General features: G+C 35.2%; 1 protein-coding gene across 1 annotated transcript in view; it reads right to left on the bottom strand.

Moving 5' to 3' along the window:
• DENND1B (DENN/MADD domain containing 1B) overlaps positions 1-19,886 on the bottom strand; it is a 414,540-nt gene that overhangs the window by 269,271 nt on the left and 125,383 nt on the right. The window contains 1 exon segment of the mRNA XM_006903679.1: positions 7,913-7,956. Within this exon segment, the coding sequence (XP_006903741.1) occupies positions 7,913-7,956 (44 nt within the window).

Raw genomic sequence — 19,886 nt, 5'->3', positions numbered from 1 at the left:
GGGAAGCTCCAGTACTACACATATTAATTATTATATGCAAAACAATAATATTTTTTAAAGCTATTTTGGAAATAGTGAAATATTTACAAGATATAGAAGAGTTAGAAGCAGAAAGATTTAATGATATTATCGAATCACTATACTTATAAAAAAGACAAGCTAAAAATTAAGTCACTCTATGGTATAAAGAGACTTCCAAACCAAAAACAGACAGAAATGCACAATCTGGAGAGGAGAAAATTAATGAGTGGTAGCGAACTAACTCAGTCCCATAAGGATAAATCTTGTATAAGACTATTATTGTAGAATGAGTATGAGAATCCAAGGGAGGGGGAGCAGAGAGCTGAGGATTGGGTGGGACAATAATCATAGGGTCACACAATTTGATGAATGGAAGAAGGCAGAAAGTTCTAGTGTAAAAAACAATGTATACGAACTTATAAATAAACCAGTATAAAATTTTTAAAAAAATTATGAATAGGACTTTCTAAAGATTAAATCCCTGTGTGCATAAAAAAACTTTTTCCAAAAAAATGAAAAGAAAACCTATTGACTGGAAAAAAATTTGTAAATACCATATCAGACAAGGGCCTCATATCAAAAGTTTACAGAATCCTGAAGGACCTTCAAAAGAAAAAGACTGGTAAACCAACTACAAAGTGGGCAAAAGACTTTTCACAGAGGAAAATATTCACATATCCAACAGACACATGAAGAAATGCTTGGGGGAGGGAGACACCTGTGCCAGGGGCAAGCAGGACAGGTACTTTATGGCGATCACTGCTGTCTGGCTGTCTCCATGTGGGACCCCTTAAGCTCAAGCAGAAGGGAGCAAGACAGCTGGAGCTTGAGTGAGGAGGCAGACCCAGTTCTTGAAGGGAAAACCAAGGTTTCCTGGTTCTCCAATGAGGTCTCCATGCATAACCACCTGGTGTACATCTCCATGCTCCATCTTACGTCACTTCACATCCAGTCAATTAACTTCCTTTAGCACAGAGCACCTTGGACTAGCCTAGCAGGAGCAGTTGTGTGGAAAAGGAGGCTGGTAATTCACAAGTCTTTTCTCTTCTGAACTGAAGCAAATCTACCCTTGAGTCAGAAGTTCAGAGAGAAACACAGGCAGAGTAGCTACCTCCCTCTCTTCTGGAACAGTGACATCAGAACAAGAGCCTGCTATCACCTCAAGCATGAAAACTCTACTAGAGCAAGGTCACAAAAGAAGCAGGCTACTTCACACGCTACTCAAGCTCAAAACAAGATGTCACCACAAAAAAAAAAAAAAGACACAGTATCAATGGATTTCCTGAAGTCAGAAAGTCTAATAGGACTTACTGACACAGAATTTAAAAGAACAATGATTGAATATTTTCTATGAGTAAAAGAAAAACTTGAAGAATTACAAGACACTGCAAGCAAAAACCAGGAGTTTAAAAAACAATCCAAAACCATGTAAATAAAACCAACGAGGCATTAGAGACTATGAGAAACAAGAAATCGCAATCCAAAATATGAGTTCCAATGTTTCAGATGCTGTCATCATGATGGAGGGACAAATGAACAGAGTTGAAGAGATGAAACACAGAAACAATGAAATAGAAGACAGAATTTTCACCACTGATCTGCTACAATGAAAAGCAGAGTCAAAATGGAAGGAAAAAGAATAAAATAAAAGAATAATGTAGGACACCCTCGAGAGATAATATGCATATAATCACAATCTCAGAACAGAAAGAAGGCACTGAAAAAGTTGTGAAAGAATTACTAAACAAAATCTTCTCAGGTATAATGAAGAATGTGCATGAGTGAGCACCAGATAGAATAGACCCCAAAAGAAAAACACCAAGGCATATCATAGTCATATTTGCCAGAAACAAAGATAAGAAGAAAATTCTGACAGCAGCAAGGGAGAAACAAAGAGTAACCTACAAGGGAGAGTAAATGAGATTAAGTACAGGATTCTCAGATTAAATCGTGAGCAAGAAGACAGTAGAATTACATATATCAAACACTCAAACAATACAACTCAAAACAAGTCAACCAGGAATATTGTACCCAGAAAAACTATACATTAAATATAAAGGAGAGATCAAGATATTAAAAAAAAACCAGACCCTAAGGGAGTTTGTAAAAACAAGGCCAGTGTTGCAGTAAACACTGAGACATCCTCTTTACAGAGTGCCACAGAAAGCAGAATGCACCAAAGTAACCAGCAACAACATCAAAAAGAACTCAACAATATGACAGCAATAAAACCCTGCCTCTCAATAATCACACTGAATGTGAAGGGTTTAGATATATCACTAAAGAGAAAAGGAGTAGCATATTGGGTTATAAAAAAAAAAACAAAACACCAAAAAAACCCAAAAAACAAAACCCATCAATATGCTGTCTACAAGAGATAAGTCTAAAAATGAAGATAAAAAAAAAAAAGACTAAAAAGGACGGAAAAAGGGGAGCTCTGGTGGCCTAGTGGCAAGAAGCTGCACTGCAATCCCAGAGGCGCATGGTTCAAATCCACCAGATGCTCTGCCAGGGAAGGAGGGACAATCTCCTCCTGTACCAGTCAGATCTGATTTGACGGTACACGCACACAAAAATAATAATCAAAAAGGGCGGAAAAAATATACCAAGCAAATGGCAACCAGAAAAAAAGCAGGAGAGGTGATATTAATCTCTGATAAAATAGATTTCAATGCAAAAACCATCACAAAGGACAAAGAAGGTCACTACATCCTGATTAAAGGTTTGGTGGAGCTCCCTGATTAAAACAAGCTTGGAAGCAGGAGTGGCACCCACTTCCATAATAGCTTGCCTCCGGAAACCCTATGAACCTGGAGAAAGGATGAAAGTCACAGAAGTGTTGAGGACTTTTGTTCATAGGGTCGCTATGAGTCGCCTATGACTCGACGGCACTTAACAACAACAACAACATAGAGAGTGATCAGTTGGCCTAGTGTACAGAAAGGAATGCTGCCAAGCCAAATGTGGGTGACTTAATCCACAGCCCTCAGGCCTGTTTTTCATTATTTTTTGTTCAAACATTCTTCTAGGTCTTATAGCCCTGGTGTGTCTACTTGCCATACAGAGGTAACTTGTGGTTACTGTGAAGCTGAACACTGTGACACTAATGTGCCAAATGCATTAATGGTTACCCATGGCAGACAGTGTTTGGTGGAGCTCCCCAATTAAAACAAGCTTGGAAGCAGGAGTGGCAAATAATTCTGTAATAGCTTGCCTCCAGAAGCACTATGAACCTGGAGAAAGGATGAAAGTCACACAAGTATTGAGGACTTTCATTCATAGAGTCACTATGAGTCGCCTACAATCGAATGGCACTTAACAACAACAACATGCATCAAATGATAGAGCTGTAAAATATATAAAACAGACATTAACAAAACTGAAAAAGGAAATAAACACACCACTATAAAAAGTTTGATACTTCAATACACCACTCAAGAAATGATAGAACTACCAGAAAGAAATTCAACAAAGAATTAAACCACACAATAAACCAACTCAATCTCATAGATTAGACTAATGCACCCCAAAAAAGCACAGTATAGCTTCTTCTCCAATGTGTATGGAACATTTTCCATAATAGATCACATTGTAGGTCACAAGGCAAGCATCAATAAATTAAAAAACATAGAAATAATACAAAGCATCATCTCAGACCACAGTGCTACAAAATTAAAATAGCAAGAGGAGAAAGGAGGAAAAAACCATATATTTGGAAGCTGAACAATATCTTGCTTGAACATGAGTGGGTACCAGATGAAATAAAAAAATGAAATGAAAAGTTTCTTGAAACAAATGACAATGAAAACAAAACATACCAAAATCCCTGGAAAACAGCCAAAGCAGTAATCTAAGGTCAATTTACAGCAATAAGCAAACACATAAAAGGCAGGAGAAAATGACCACTGATTTTCTAACCCACTATCTCCAACAATTGGAAGAGAATAACAAGAAAACCCAACACCCTCTAAAAAAACTGAAGTTATAAAAATTTGGGCAGAAATAAATGAAACAGAAAACAGAAAAATAATTGAAACCATCAACAAAATCATGAGTTGGCTCTTCAAAACAGTCAATAAAATCGACAACCACTAGCAGAACCAATGAAGGAAAAGATACAAATAATCTTAATAAGAGATGAAACGAGCAATATCACAACAGAACCAACTAAAATAAAAAGGCTGATAATGGAATATTATGGAAAAACTATACTCAAACAAATAGAAAACCTAGAGGAAATGGACAAATACTCAGAAATTCGCAACCTACCTAAACTGACACAAACTGAAATTGAACACCTGAACAGACCCATTACAAAAGAAGAATTTAAAAGTTTATTTTAAAAAGCCCTGAACCAGATGGTTTTACAAGTGAATTTTAACAAACATTCAGAGAAGAACTGTCACCAATTCTACATTAACTATTTCAGAAAATAGAAAAGGATGGAATTCTCCCAGACTCATTCTATTAAGCAAACATATCCTTGATACCAGAGCCAAATAAATACAAACTATAGGAAAATATCTCTCATGAACATAGATGCAAAAATCCTACATAAAATCCTGGCCAATAGAATCCAACAATTCATCAAAGAAATAATTCACCATTACCAAGTGGGATTCTTAACTGGTCTGCAAAGATGGTCTTACAACATAAGAAAAACAATCAGTGTCATTTTATCACATTAACAAAGCAAAGAGCAAGAACCACATGATCCTATCAATTGATGCAGAAAAGGCCTTTGACAAAATCTAACACCGTTTCCTGATTAAAAAACGCAACAAAAATAGGAATAGAGGGGAATTCCCTCAACAAAGTAAAAAGTATATACGCAAACCCGAGAGCCAACATTCCTCACAATGCAGAGAGATTAAAAGCATTCTCTTTGAGAACAGAAACTAGACAAGATTGCCCACTATCATCTCTCCTATTCAAAATTGTATTGGAAATTTTAGCAATAGCAATAACACAGACTAGCTATTAATCAACTTATAGTTGACCCGACATTGGATTTCCAAAGAGAGATTAAATATTTGACCTGTTTACACTTAATCTTTCTATGTAGTCTGTTCTATCAGATCTTTTTTACCCTTCACTTGAACAACTGCAACAACTACCTGTTTGCCATGAGTTTCTTCCCCAACCAATCCATACCAAAAAATCTCTCTCAGATTAACCTTCCTGATATACTAATTCTGTCATCTCATTCTCTGCTCCATTTAAAGAACCCACTCTAGTAAAGTCTTCAATGGCAGACAAAATCCAGCCTTATTCTCATACTTATATAGTTTTACCTCGTGTTGTTGGTGTGCCATTAAGTCAGAACCAACCCATAGCTGACCTCCAGTGGGTTTTCAGAGACAGTAAACTTCACGGGAGGAAACTGCTCATCCTTCTCTCATGAACCAACTGGTGATTCGAACTGCCTGCCTTTGGGACTGCAGCGCAGCCACACACACACACACACACACACACACACACACACAAATTAAATAAAATGGCAACTCATAAAATATGTCTGAGTTGTCCCATTGCCAAAAGAAGGAGGGGGAACACCTCCTAGAAACATTAATATGATTGGGTGAAAGTGTTTTGCATATGGCAAGGACGTTAATTTTGGAAAGTAAAAGGATGGAATGGAATATATTAAGCGATACCTCCCAAAATGCATCTATGCCACCTTGGTCTGGCCATGATTCTCAGAGATTTGGCAGTTATACAATGTTAGTTTATAATTGATAGTTCTGTAAGTTTGTGGTTATATAACGACTTAAATGAGACCCTAAAATGTGATCAGCCAATTATTTACAAGAGCATTTCAGAGGTATGCAACAGCTCTAAGTGAACATAAGGGGAGTTTCCATGGGTGTAGCTTGTATCACCTCTTATATTTTAAGAGATGAAAGGAGAAAAAAGCCAGCAGAGAAGAAAGAAGGGACTCTTATGATCAAGAGAAAAGGGGTTAGGATGAGGGTGTCTTTGGACCACCTAGATTTCCTGCGCTGAGACTCTCCTAGTACCCAGGCAGGATTCATACGAAGACACAGGTGCTCTCCAAGGAATGTTTAACTCACAAATGCTAACAGGAGACATGGACATTCCACCAGAGCTAGGTGACAGAGGAAGTATTCCCATAGAGCTAGTACTCTGAACTCAGACTTCTAATCTCCCAAAATATAAGAGAATAAATTTCATTTTACTAAAGCCATCCACTTGTGGTATTTCTGTTACAGAAGCACTACGTAACTAAAATATGTATATACTTGCTTTTCATGTGAGACCAAGGTAAAGGATTCTACTACGTTTAACATGTACTTAGACATTTTCTGTGTAATTTGCCAATCTTTTAGTTTGACTTTCATGCCTAAAAAATTATTCTATAAATATTCAAAATCAAGTGTGTTCATAATTATTTTTGAAGGAATATTTTCCTTGACTTTTAAAAAAAAATTTGAGAATCATATCTATGAAAATAAATTGTTGTAAGATTGTATTATTATAATTTTAACAGTGATAAAATTATGTTATCCTATTTCTCGGGTCTAGAGTTGTAACTCAATCACAGAACATGTGGCTTATGAGCCATGGAACCCAGATTTGGGTATCATTCTTGGTCCCTATTTCTCTGAAGACAAAAGAAAAAATACCTGCTCATCAGGTGTCTAACAAAATTTCATTTGGCATGACAGCCATATATATTTTATAATCTAACTTCCAAATTTATAAAAAATCTTTTCATTTGAAAATACCATGTCAAAATGATTCATCAATTTGTCAAATTAAATCAAAGCCAAACCCACTGCCATCAAGTTAATTTCAACTCACAGAAATCCTACAGGGCAGAATAGAACTGCCCTAAAGGGTTCCCAAAGGGAGCTCTGGTAGTCTAGTGGCAAGAAGCTATGCTGGAAACCAAAAGGCGCACAGTTCAAGGTCATCAGCTGCTCTGCAAGAGAAGGATGGGCAATCATCTCCCACGCAATTATCTGCCTCTGAAAACCAGCAAGAGGGTCAGTTATGGGTCAGTTCCAACTCTATGGTACACAACAAGAACATAAGGTTTCCAAAGTTGTAAGCCTTTACTACAACCTTTTTTGATGAGTGGCTGATGGATTTGAACTGCTAACCTGTCCAGTATAACTGAGCGTTTAATCACTGTACCCAAACTCACAGCCATTAAGCTAACATGATTTATCACAACCCAGTACAGCAGAAATAACTATAGGATTTCCAAAGCTTTGGAAATTTTAAAGAAAATATATGATCACATCTTTCTCCTATGAAGTGATGAGTGGGTGTGAACCGTAAAGAGTTGAGGACTTCAGTCTTTATGCAATCAGTTTTCTTTGTGCTAAAAACTATAAAAGGTTGTAAAATACAAATAGAAAAAATTCTTCCTAGTCTCCCAAGCCATATTCTTTGAAGAAGATTAAAACTAAAATCATTTTAAAAATAATCAAATATTGAAAATTCAACTTCTCAGTGTAATGATTCAGATAATACTATAAGGAAAGAAAGTATTACTTACATCCATTACAATTACTTCTATATAGGCAGAAATAATAGATGTATACACAACAAAGTTTAATATTGTCAAATAGTTTACAAGAAAACTATGACAGTTTCAAATATATACTTTACAGATAAATTAACAGTATAAAAACAGGTTGATATTGCAAATGTCTAATTCTTATTAGTCCAATAAAAGACCTTATTATCCTTAAAGATTCTTCCAGATATATTTTGGATAGAGTTCACATTCTTCCTCACAGCTAATCAAGGAAAAATTATGATAGCTATTAATGTGAGATAGTAATAGAAACAACAGTTGTAATAGTAGAAACTATAATATTCAAACTTTAAATGTTTGCTAAAAGTTTGTGGTTCCAACCTGGTCTCCAAAGTCTTCTGGAAATTTCCATAGTACCACTGGATCTGTAAATAATTAACATATATCATAAGAGGAAAATAATAATTTAAAGCAACTACTATGTTAAAATACTCTTCAAATTAGTCAAGTTACTTTAATTAAACTTTTTAAATTTTTATTGTTCATTGAAATGAAAAATAAACAACCTAAATTTAAAAAAAATTTTTTTATTTAAATATTACACTGATGAGTTTCACTTGATTTTTGACATCAAATTAAACGTTCTGAACTTTTAAGAATTTTCTTCAACCTTGAAATAAAAACAAAATTAGTATGTGTAATGAAAGTTTAATTGTGGCCTAAGAAGGTAATTATATCTTTTAGTATTTTATTTTGTATTTCCTTACTTTAGATTTTAAGTTTCTGAAATCTGAAATTTGAAGTTTTAATCACACTTACATATAAAAACATCTATCTGAATTTTAAGAGATGTCAATATATAATCTAATCTGTTGCTGCTTTCAGGGACTAGGCTAAAACTACAGCACCTTAAATTGCCATTTAAATGTCAAACGAGGGTTTCTGAAACTGTAAGGATGACTGCTATTTTTTAAAGGTTGGTTTTGAAATCCTTTATTCCAAACTCTGTAAAGCACATTTAAAATAACAAATAAAGATGACTATAGAGGAAGCCACATATATTTAAAATACAATTGATATCTGCAAGATATTCTAAGAAAATTTAATCTAGAACCTGTTTAGAGCAGAAAATTGTCAGAGAATGAATATTTATGTATTTTCCCCTAAAATGAAGATAAGAAACGTGGTAATATTGCACACTGTCAAATGTGACAAAACTATGGCCAACATGCAATACCAAGAAAAAAAGATAACCCTGTTAAGTACCAGCTCTCATAGATTTCATTGTATGTGTACGTATGTCATATATATATATATGTATATGTACATGTATATACACATATACATGTGTATATATACAAACACACATAAATGTGGGTAGTGTCAGAATCAGTAAGACTGGATGAGGATGGGGCAGGCTTCACAGCTGCTGTACACAGGTCTCTATGAGTCATCACAGGTGACTCAATGGCATATAACACCAACAGCAACAATATATTTCTCAGTATTGTTTTATAAATACACTGGCTGTTCATTTTCACAAGTTTTTGCAATATTTCACTTCTACATAATAAGATAAAGTTCTAACTTTTCATTGTTGTTGTTGTTATTCTTTTGTGTTATCAAGTCAGAACGAACCCATTGTTGATCCTCCAGTGGATTTTCTGAGGAAGTAAATCACATGGGAAAAGACTGCCCATCCTTCTTCTGTGGAGTTGCTGGTGGATTCAAACTGTGTGTCTCTGGTTTATCACACAGGTTCTTATCCACCAGAATTCTCTAACTTTTAATTAGCATTAGTAAATGTTTTGTAATTGTCAAAAACAATCTTCTCACTACTTTAATTTTGCATAAAAAGGATAGTCTAAAATTAGTACTACTTAGGAAAAGGCTATAAAAGCCCCAAATAAAACTAGTATTAGTAGCAATTACCACCAATAAAATGTCTGTAAAGAAATGTGAGACATCGTTTTGTTTTTTTTTTAAATAAATGATGTGAGGGGAAGAGTTTAAATATGAATATTTATAATATTCCTTTTAGGCAACTTTAATTATATAATTACTATTGGAGAACATGTGGCAAACGTCATATGCCTATGTCTCAAAGCCAGGCATTTATCCTGTGGTATAGTCCTTAAATTTTGCCTCTATCATTTGCAACATTTAGCTAAGCAAGTTTTAGTGTCTCGTTCCTGACTATGCTGGTTTTTTTTCCTGGTTTATCTGCATTTTCATAGAGAGACTAAAATATCTGAAAATAGAATCTACTAGTTTAATCATTTAATGAAAAACATCCTTTTTTCATTAAATAAATTTTACCTTCAGCACCAAAAAATTGTCATTATGTGCATCTACATTTTGAAATAATTAGTTAATACTAATGTAGTTGGAGATTTAGAGCATATTTGAAAACTTTGTGCAGAAACTACCCACAGGGACAGCAGAGGAAGGCATAAAAGAGCTCTAAAAAAAAACCAATAACATCACATCATACAAATTTAGTAATAAAGACTGAATTTCTTAATGATTACTTTCTATTCAACTGATCACAGAATGTTAGGTCAATTTTATAATTATTTTATGAGTGAAAGTTCAAGAACTTCTGGCAGGAATCATTGTTAGCCAGTGAAAACTATGCAGGAGGGGCGGAGCAGGGGGGGCTTCCTTTCAATAAATAATAATCCAGAAGAAATGCATGTTTTCATTTAAAACTTTTCCACAATCTAGAAATCACAAAAGAAGTCATTCTATTTAAAATTATTTTGAAATAAATGAAGCTTATCTCTTGTTTTATGGAGCTCTGGTGGCCTAGTGGTAAGAAACTGTGCTGCAATCCAAAAAGCACATAGTTCAAATCTACCAGATGCTCCACAGGAAAAGGATGGGCAAACTCCTCTGGTACAATTTACTGGCTGTGAAAACCTGCAGGAGGATCACTTATGGATCAGTTCCAACATGGCAGTACTCAAAAAAAGATCTTTTGCTTTAATAAGAGATAATGTTAGTGGGTAGTGAGATAAATATGCAAATTCTATTTAGTTGGAAAAATGAACTTAAAGTACTATTTGTGCCTTATCGCAAGAATTCCACATTCATAAATCTGGCCAAGCTAGCTGCTAATCAATTAAATTGCCAGTCTTCATCATTATAGTACATGTTTACAATCTCTGTCTTTTTATCTATGCATGTATGTATTTTAAAAGAACCCTATTCAAAGTGTCTGCTAGGGTAATACAACAAGAGAAGGAAATAAGAGGTATCCAAATTGGCAAAGAGGTGGTAAAACTTACTATATGCAGATAGGATAGTATACATAGAAAATCCCAAGGACCCAACAAAGAAACTGTTAGACCAATATAGTAGAGTGGCAGGATTCAAGACCAATACAAAAACATCAGTGGGATTACACTATAATAACGAAGAAAATACTGAGAAAGCTTAGTTGTTGTTATGTCCCTTCAAGTAGACTGCCACTCATAGCAAACCTATGCACTATAGTGCTGCACCCTGTCCAATCCTGGTAGTTCAGTGGTTAAGAAATTACTTACTAAAAAAAATAATAATAAAAAAAAGAAAGAAATTACTTACTAAATAGACATTCAACAATTCAAATCCAATAGCTGGCATGTGGGAGAAGGAGGTGGCAGTCAGCTTCAGTAAAGATTTCTAGGCTTTGAAACCCTGTGGGGCATTTCTGTCCTGTAGGTTCACTATTAATTGGAATTGATTCAAAGGTAACTAATTTTCCTCTTGTATTGGAAGAATTCTGAGTGTCTAGTGGTAAAGAACTGCATTGCCAACCCAAAGGCAGGTGGTTTGAATCCACCAGTTATTCCATGGGAGAAAGATGGGCCATCTCCTCTGATGAGATTTATAGTCTCTGAAAATCTTCTGGAGGGTCAGCTATGAGTCAGTTCTGACATGACACCACATAATAACAGCAACTCATATATTAACATATATAAATCAGTTTACCTGTAATGCTTCAATTATAATGGACAAAGTTTTAAAAAGAACTGTATAAACAACTAAAGTCAAAGCACTATAAAACTGAGTCAATGAAAGAGAAATTTGTCACAAATTGAGGACTACATATTTGAACAAAAAGAATAAATGTCAATCTCTATAAAAGTAACAAGAGTTAAATCCTCCATTTTAAGTTCCTTCTTTACCTTTATATCCTCCATCTTAAAGTATTTCCTTTGCATTTTCAAGAAAAAGTTTGTTACTGTGGTAAAAATGACATAATTCCCTGACTGGGACAAGATTTTAGAATTTTGGGTTTACCTTTGTTTTATTTAAAAAAGAAAAAAAAATGTCAGGAAAGCTTCTGTGGTGTCTCAGACAAGAAGATAGTAACTGGAGAGTATTATGCCAAGTAAACTAACTCTGTCCCATAAGGTGGAAAGGGTGAGGATGGGTGGGGAAGGGGGGTTAATCATAGGATCATATAGTTTGATGGGGCGTGGGGTGAAGGAAATGGATAAGACCCATAAAATAAAAATTATATATGTTCTTGTTGCTGTTGTTGTTGTTGTTGTTGTTGTTATGTGCTGTCGAGTCACTTGTAACTCATAGCGACCCTATATACAAGAGCCCTGAACCCTGCTCTATCCTGTGCCAACCTCATTGCCTCTAACACACCTACCCCCATGACCCCATTTATTGAATCAATCCATCTCACCGAGGGTCTTCCTCTCTTGTACTGTCCCTCCACCCTCCCAAACATGATGTCTCTCTCCTTGTAACATGTCCAAAGTATGTCAGATGCAGCTGCAGAATCCTTACCTCCAAGGAGCAGCCTGGTCTCACTCTCTCCAGGACAAACCTGTTTGTTCTCTTAGCAGTCCATGGTATATTCAATACTCTTCTCCAGCACCACAGCTCAAAGGCATCAATTATCTTTCTATTATCCCTAGTTACTGTCTAGCTCTCTGATGCATATCAAGCAATTGTGAAGAGTATGGCCTGGATCAGGTGCACCTGAGTCTCCAGACTGACATTGTTGCTCTTCAGTACTCTGGAGAGTTACCTAATAGCTGACTTTCCCAATGCAATTTGTCTCTTGATTTCCTGACTGCTGGTACCAAGAGTGTTGATTGTGAAGCCAAGCAAATTAAAGTGGTTAACAATTTCAATCTCTTCATCATCCACAATGATGTTGCCAATTGGCCCAGTGGTAAGAAAGAATCTTTTTCTGGATTTTGAGCTTCAATCTATATTGAAGGCTCCAGTCCTTGACCCTCTGCAGCAAGCGCTTCAGGTCCTCCTCAGTTTCAGTAAACAGGGTTATGTCATCTGCATAATGCAAGTTGTTGATGAATGTTCCTCCAATCCTGATGTCACATTCCTCCTCATACACACTAGCCTCCCAGATTATCTGTTCTGCATGAATGATAGTGGTTTTCATTGGACTTCCTTGAATGAGTATGGATATTATTTTGTCACTCACCACATTGTATTTCATAATGGATCTAAAAATGACTTTTTTAATATGTGTGTGTGTAATTTTTTTAAAGATAGTGACTTTTTTTAATATTACATGTTTATTATGGTGACTTCCAAACTAAGTAAGCAATATTGTACATATTTAACACATTGCCGCACACTTTAAACTGACGACCGTGCTTAGAAACACATTTTTTTTCTGATGCATTACCGTCCTTTGTGGCAACATGTTAAGTCTTCCATGACAAAAGAAACTGTTTTAGATAATGAAAAGATTTTTTTAATGTTATCCATATTATTTGTTTGGTTTTTTATTTATTTTAAACTGATTTATTTACAAAGTTCAAATACATTGTTTTTCACACTGGATCTTTCCCATTTCCTTCACTCCACCCACACCCATCAAATTGTGTGATCCTTTGATTAACCACCCCATCCCCCGCTCATCTTCAACCCTTTGTTTCCACACCCACCACTGCCTTGAATCTTCATACTCATTCTATAATAATGGTTTTATACAGTATTTGTCCTTATGAGACTGAATTAGTTCACTCAGTACAATACTCTCCAGTCACTCCCAAGTTAGGTAATAATTTACAAAATTATTGCTCCTGCTCTGCGTAGTATTACATTGTATGAACGTGCCATAATTTCCCAATCCATTTGATTGTGGTTGGACATCTGGGCTGTTTCCATTTTTTTGTGAAGGTGAATAATATTGCTCTGAACATTGGTGTGCGAGTTTCCATTTCAGCATCAATTCTCATCTGAAGATAGTAACTTCTAAAGTCACGATTAGAATTCAGGTATCCTTGCTTCTAATGTTACAGTCTTTCTAAAATATGCTGCAGCAAACAAAAACACGCTACACTTTGTTCTACTTTGTGGACTTTTTCATTTACTGTTCATTCAACTACAAAATTATCATATAATTTACTCCCAAGTCAAGATAGTTCCTTAATTTCCATTGTTAATGTTGTTAAGTGCTATTAAATGGAGTATGTTTCATAGCAACCCTATCTATGAACAACAGATATGAACTTTTTCCTCTCCTGTGCTATCTTTGTCGTCTCTAATATACTATACTTGATCCCACTGCAGAAGTCATTATTTCAATTTTTGGGGTTGAGGGTCTTCTTCTCCTTTGCTGACCCTATATCTTCCCAACCATGATGTCCCTTTACAAGAAATAGTTTCTCCTAGCAACATGCCCAAAGTATATGAGATTAGGTTTTGTCATCTTTGCCTCGAAGGAGAACTATGGCTATACCTTCTCCAAGACAGATTCATTTGTTCTTTTGGTAGTCCATGGAATATTCAGTAATATTCTCCAACACCAAGGCTCAAAAGCATCAATTCTTCTTCGGTCATCCTTATTCACTACCTAGTTCTCAGATACACAGCAAGTGACTGAAAATATCACGGTCTGAATCAGGTAGACATTAGTCTTTAAATTGATACCATTTTCTCTTCAATACTTTGGAGACATCCTTGACTGCAGGCTTTAACAGGTACAATACATTTCCTGATCTCCTGACTGTTAGCATCAAGGGTGTTAATTGTGGGTTCGAGTAAAACTAAGTTATTGATAGACTGAATTGTCAATCTTTTCTTCACCTACCATGATGTTGGCCTAGTGTTCAGATGCTGAGCTCTAATACTGAAGGCATGCAGTTTGAGTCGACCAGCTGCTCTGCGGAAGAAGGATTGGTAATCTCCTCCTGTGCAATTAAGTGCCTCTGAAAATCTGCTGGAGCATTAGCTATGAGTCAGTTCACAACAACAATACACAACAACAATCATAATGTTCCTATTAGCCCAGTGGTTTTCTTGATGTAGAAATGTAATTCATATTGAAGGCTATAATGTTTGATCTTGTGCAGCAAGCCCACAAGTCCTCCTCACTTTTAGCAAGCAATGTTGTGTTATCTGCATAACCTAAAATGTTAATGATGAGTCTTCCTCTAATTCTGATGCCACATTCGTCTTCATAGAGTCTAGCTTCCTGAATTATTTTCTCAGCCTATATTGTCTTCCTGTCAAACATTCTTCTAGGTGGTATAGCACTGGTCTGTGTGTTGCTGTACAAAGGTAACTCGTGGTTGCTGTGATGCTGAAGCCTGTGACAGTGATGTGCCAGTCGTGGTAATGGGCACCCATGGTGGACAGTGTTGGCTGGAGCTTCCCGACTAAATCAAGCCTGGAAGCAGGAGTGGCATCCACTTCCAAATTGGCTTGCCTCTGGAAACTCTATGTACGAACAGTGCTCAGGCTGTTTGTTCATAGGGTCGCTATGAGTCGTCTACGACTCGACAGCATTAAACAACAACAAACAACTAGATAATATAGGTATGGAGAGAGGATATAACATTGACACACACCTTTGTTAATTTTAAACCATGCACAATGGCCTCTTGGTCTAGATATAAAATTCACATAAGCACAATTAAGTGTTCCAGGATTGTCATTCTTCTCAATGTTAGCCATAATTTGGTATGATCCACATAGCTAAATGTCTGCATAGTCAATAAAGCACAATTAGACATTCTTTGGTATTCTCTGTTTTCAGCCAGGATCCTGCACATAGTCCTAGTTCTACAGCTTCTTCAAAACTAAGTGTGAATTTCTAGCAGTTCTCTATATATTGTTCTAGTCATTTTTAAATTATCTTCAGTAATATTTTGCTTGCATGTGATATTAATATTGTTATCCACATTCTGTTGGATATAATTTATTGATAATAGGATAGGAATAAATATGGTTCTCTTCCAGTCAGTTGCTCAGGTAACTGTCTTCCAAATTTCCTGGCAGACTGGTGAGAAAATACACATACAGGTCTGTATCTGATATCTGAAATATGTCAGTTGGTATCACATCTATTCCAAGGGCCTTGAACTTCTTCCTTCATTACTATTAGCTTTTGATTATATGGTACTTCCTGAAATATTTTAATGCTGACAATTCTTTTTGGTACAATTATTTTGTGTATTCCCTTCATCTTCTTTTGATGCTTTTTTTGATCATTCAAGACTTCTCCCAGAGCATCTGTAAGTATTACAACTCAAGACTTTAATTTGCTTTTCCGTTTTTTCAGCTTAAGAAATGTCAAGTGAGTTTTTCCCTTTGTATTTTCCAATCCTAGCTCTCTGTATGTTCCAGTATAGGACTTTTCTTTGTCTTTTCAAGCTGTCCTTTAAATTCCTCTGTTCTGCTTTCTTGCTTCACTATCTCTTCCCTTGGCTTTGGCTTTTCATCGCTCTAGTGCAATTTGTCTCTTCTGACATCTATTTTGGTTCTCTTTTTCTTCTGTCTATCTTCATGGATGATATCCTTGATGTCATCCTACAACCAATCTGTTTTTTTATCATTAGTTTTCAATGCTTCAAGCCTTTTAAAGTGATTTTTTAAATCAGACAGGATAGATTTGGACTTAAGATCATATTTTGATTCTCATGGACTTATTTTCATTCTCTTCAGCTTCAATTTGAACTTATACATGAGTAACTGACGGCCTGTTCTACCGTCAGCACATGACTTGGTTCTGACTGTTGACAGTGAGCTTCTCCAATTATTTCTTCCAGAGATGTATTCAATCTGATTCCTGTGCAGTCCATCAGGGAAAGGCTATGTGTGTAAAGCCATCATTTGTGTTTTCTTAAAGAAATATTTGAAATGGAAAAAAAATCATTAAACATGCAAAATTTCATCACACTATTTCCGGTCTCATTTCTGTAATCAACTTCATACTTTCCAACTCCTATTCTTCTTCATTATTTCCAATTTTTCCCCTCCAATCACCAGTTATTATTAAAACATCTTAACTGCGCATTTGGTCAATTTTGGACTGAAAAATTTGGTAAAAATTTTCCATTTCCTTTTCTTTGGCTTTAGCTGTTGGTATATTTGAGTAATAGTCATATTACCAGATCTTCCTGGTATGCGGTAGTTGTTGTTATATTCTATCACTCATAACACTGTACTTCCAGATAGAACTTGAAATTGTCTTTTTAACTATAAATCCAACACCACTGTTTCTCTGTTTTCATTCCCAGTACAGTAAACCATATGATTGTCTGATTCAAAGTGAACAGTGCCAGACAGTCCATCTAAACTCACAAATGCCTACAATGTTAATGTTTATGTTCCATTTTTTTCACAACTTCTACTTTTCCAACATTCATACTTAATACATTCCATGTTCCAGCTATTAGATGTTTGCAACACTTGCTCCTCATTTTAACTGACTTCTAATCTGGGCTCTACCTCTAATCTATAACTATCCATGTTCCTCTATTGTACATAGGGTTTTCAGAGGCCTACTATTTAAGAAGTGGATAGTCAAACCTATTTCCTAGTCTGTAACATAGGTTATTGTTGTTGTAACGTGTTGTCAAGCCGCCTATGACTCATAGTAACCCTTTGTACAACAGCTCTGAAGACTATTCTGTCCTCAATTAGTCTCACTAACTCCAACACTCCTACCCCCTACCCCCCAGTTACTGTATCAATTCATCTGATCCAGGGTCTCCCTCTCCTACTCTGTCTGTCCTCTCTTCCAAGCATGATGGCCTTCTCCAAGGACCGGTTCCTCCTGGCCAAAGTATGTGAGACAGAGCTTCAAAATCCTAGCCTCTAAGAAGAAACTTGGCTTCACCCTCTACAAGGTAGACGTATATGTTTTCTTGGCAGGCCATGGTATGTTCAAGACTCCTCTCCAACACCATAACTCAGAGGCATCAATTCTTCTCTCGTCCTTAGTCACTATCCAGCTCTCAGAAGTATAGCAAGAAATTGCAAAAATCACGGCCTGGATCAGGGCACCTTAGTCTCTGCACTGACACTGTTGCTTCTCAGTACTCTGGAGAAGTCCCTGACAGCAGATTTTTCCAGTGCTATTTGTCGTTTATTGTAATATACATTGTTGTTGTGTACCATAGAATCATAAAGGACCCACAGCTGACCCTCCACCAGGTTTACAGAGGCAGTTAATCACATGGGAGGAGATAACCCACCCTTCCAGTGTGGATCAGCTGGTGAATTCAAACCATGTGCCTTCGGGACTGCAGCACAAATTCTGTGCCACTAGGCCACTAGAGCTTTGGTTCATGTTAGTGAACCAAAAATTTAAATCTTTTTAAATAAAGCAGTCAATCCTACAGGTTTATTGTGAATAATACTTTAGAATAAATGTGAAAAATTGACAAAATTATATTCTTCACTAAGCAGGCTCAACTCAATACCCTCCTTAATCTAGGAATGCAAGACTTCTTCATTTAGCCAATTAAGTTTTACTCAAATATATAAAACCTTAAGGAAATAAAAATATTATTTCAAGATGTTTTGTAATTTTACAGCCAGATAACAAAATGGCAGAAAGTACTTTCTACTTAATGAATCACATAAAATTAAAGTACTTAAAGCCTCACTTAAAAGCAATTATTAAATTTTTTCGATCTGTTCTTACATACATATTTTTCCCTTCTAAAAATAAGCATAAGCAGTGGTATAAATAAATTTAATGTAAGGATCTCACTGTGATATGTTTAAAAATCATCTGTAAAATTATTTTTAGTGCTTTGAAACTCAAATTATGAAAGCAATTTAATGAGCAATTCTAGCTTTTCTAAATGTTTTTCCCAATAATAATCTGAAATGAAGTTCTTTTTGCACATCTATTAGCAAATTCTAACTAAGGTAATGAAAAAGGAGCTTCAAAGAACTGTAAGAAAATATAATCCATACTATGTTAGATATATCATTTTGCTATTTCCATTCCTTTTAAACAAAACCTATTATGATAAAATGAAAAACCTCATCAATCACCTGATAGAGTAATTCCAAACTTAACCAAACAGGGCTAATGGGTGAGAATTGAATTGAAAACACCTTGACAAAGAAAGCAATTTCTTTTCTTCGCACTCGTCTGAAGCTGTGGGTGATCATGGTAATCGAACTATCAACAGTGAGGGGCCATCTGTCCCAAGGGCCCCTTCATGAGAGTTTTTTTTTGTGGTTTGTTTTTTTTTTAAATCAACAACAAAAAAGGGAAAGAAATGCTGTACCACAGATGTTCAATCCTGATTCATCTATGACAAGGAACTTACAACTGAGAATCAATGTTTTGACGTTTTTCAAATATCAAATCATTAAAAGCCAACACAAAAGTTTTCTAAGAACACAAGAGGAAAAGTTAATAGGCTACTTGTACAAAGATGAACTTTCATAAAACCTGATATACCATTCAGTCAGTTGAGATGTTCATCACCTCCTAAAGAATAGCTTTTATTATGATTCTTAGGAAGAAAGAAGAAAGCAAAAAGCTATGCTTTAAGTAAATTCTTCTAATTAGCATTTGAGATAGTAGTTGTTTTTATATACTTTCTTCAAAGATATCATTAAATAAAAAGAAAACATGTTTTCATTGATAACAATGATTATGTTTTAACTCTTCAAACCAAAATATATTTTTAAAAAAGGTTTAAAAGGAAACAAAGTAAAATTTATTAATACTCAAAGTAGTTTTACTTTGTTCAAACTTTTAAAATATTTTCATATTATAGGAAAAAAAATTACGGGTAGACTTCCAAGAAGATCAAAGCTATTTTCGTTTTAGAGGAGGATAGCTTTATATATTAAATTCTGGAACTCTTGAATATAAAATTATCATCATTTTAATAATTTTGAAATAGCCGGAGTTCATTAATAAAATCATATTAACTATAAAACACCTTCTCAAATGGAAATCTGTGTGCATTACATTAAGTACTAAATACATCACTAAAAAGACTTTAAAATTTCTTTTAAAATCAAGAATAAAACTATAAAACAAATACTAGAGAATCAAATAAATCTATGCATCACTTTTTTTCAGAAAAAAATATTCTTCAAACAAATAAACCCAAATATA

The sequence above is a fragment of the Elephantulus edwardii genome, unplaced genomic scaffold (genome assembly GCF_000299155.1).
Source record: "Elephantulus edwardii isolate Elephantulus edwardi_28Jun2011 unplaced genomic scaffold, EleEdw1.0 scaffold00110, whole genome shotgun sequence".
NCBI lineage: Eukaryota > Metazoa > Chordata > Mammalia > Macroscelidea > Macroscelididae > Elephantulus > Elephantulus edwardii.
Note: the sequence above shows the minus strand (reverse complement) of the source record. Positions and strands in the feature narration are given on the sequence as shown.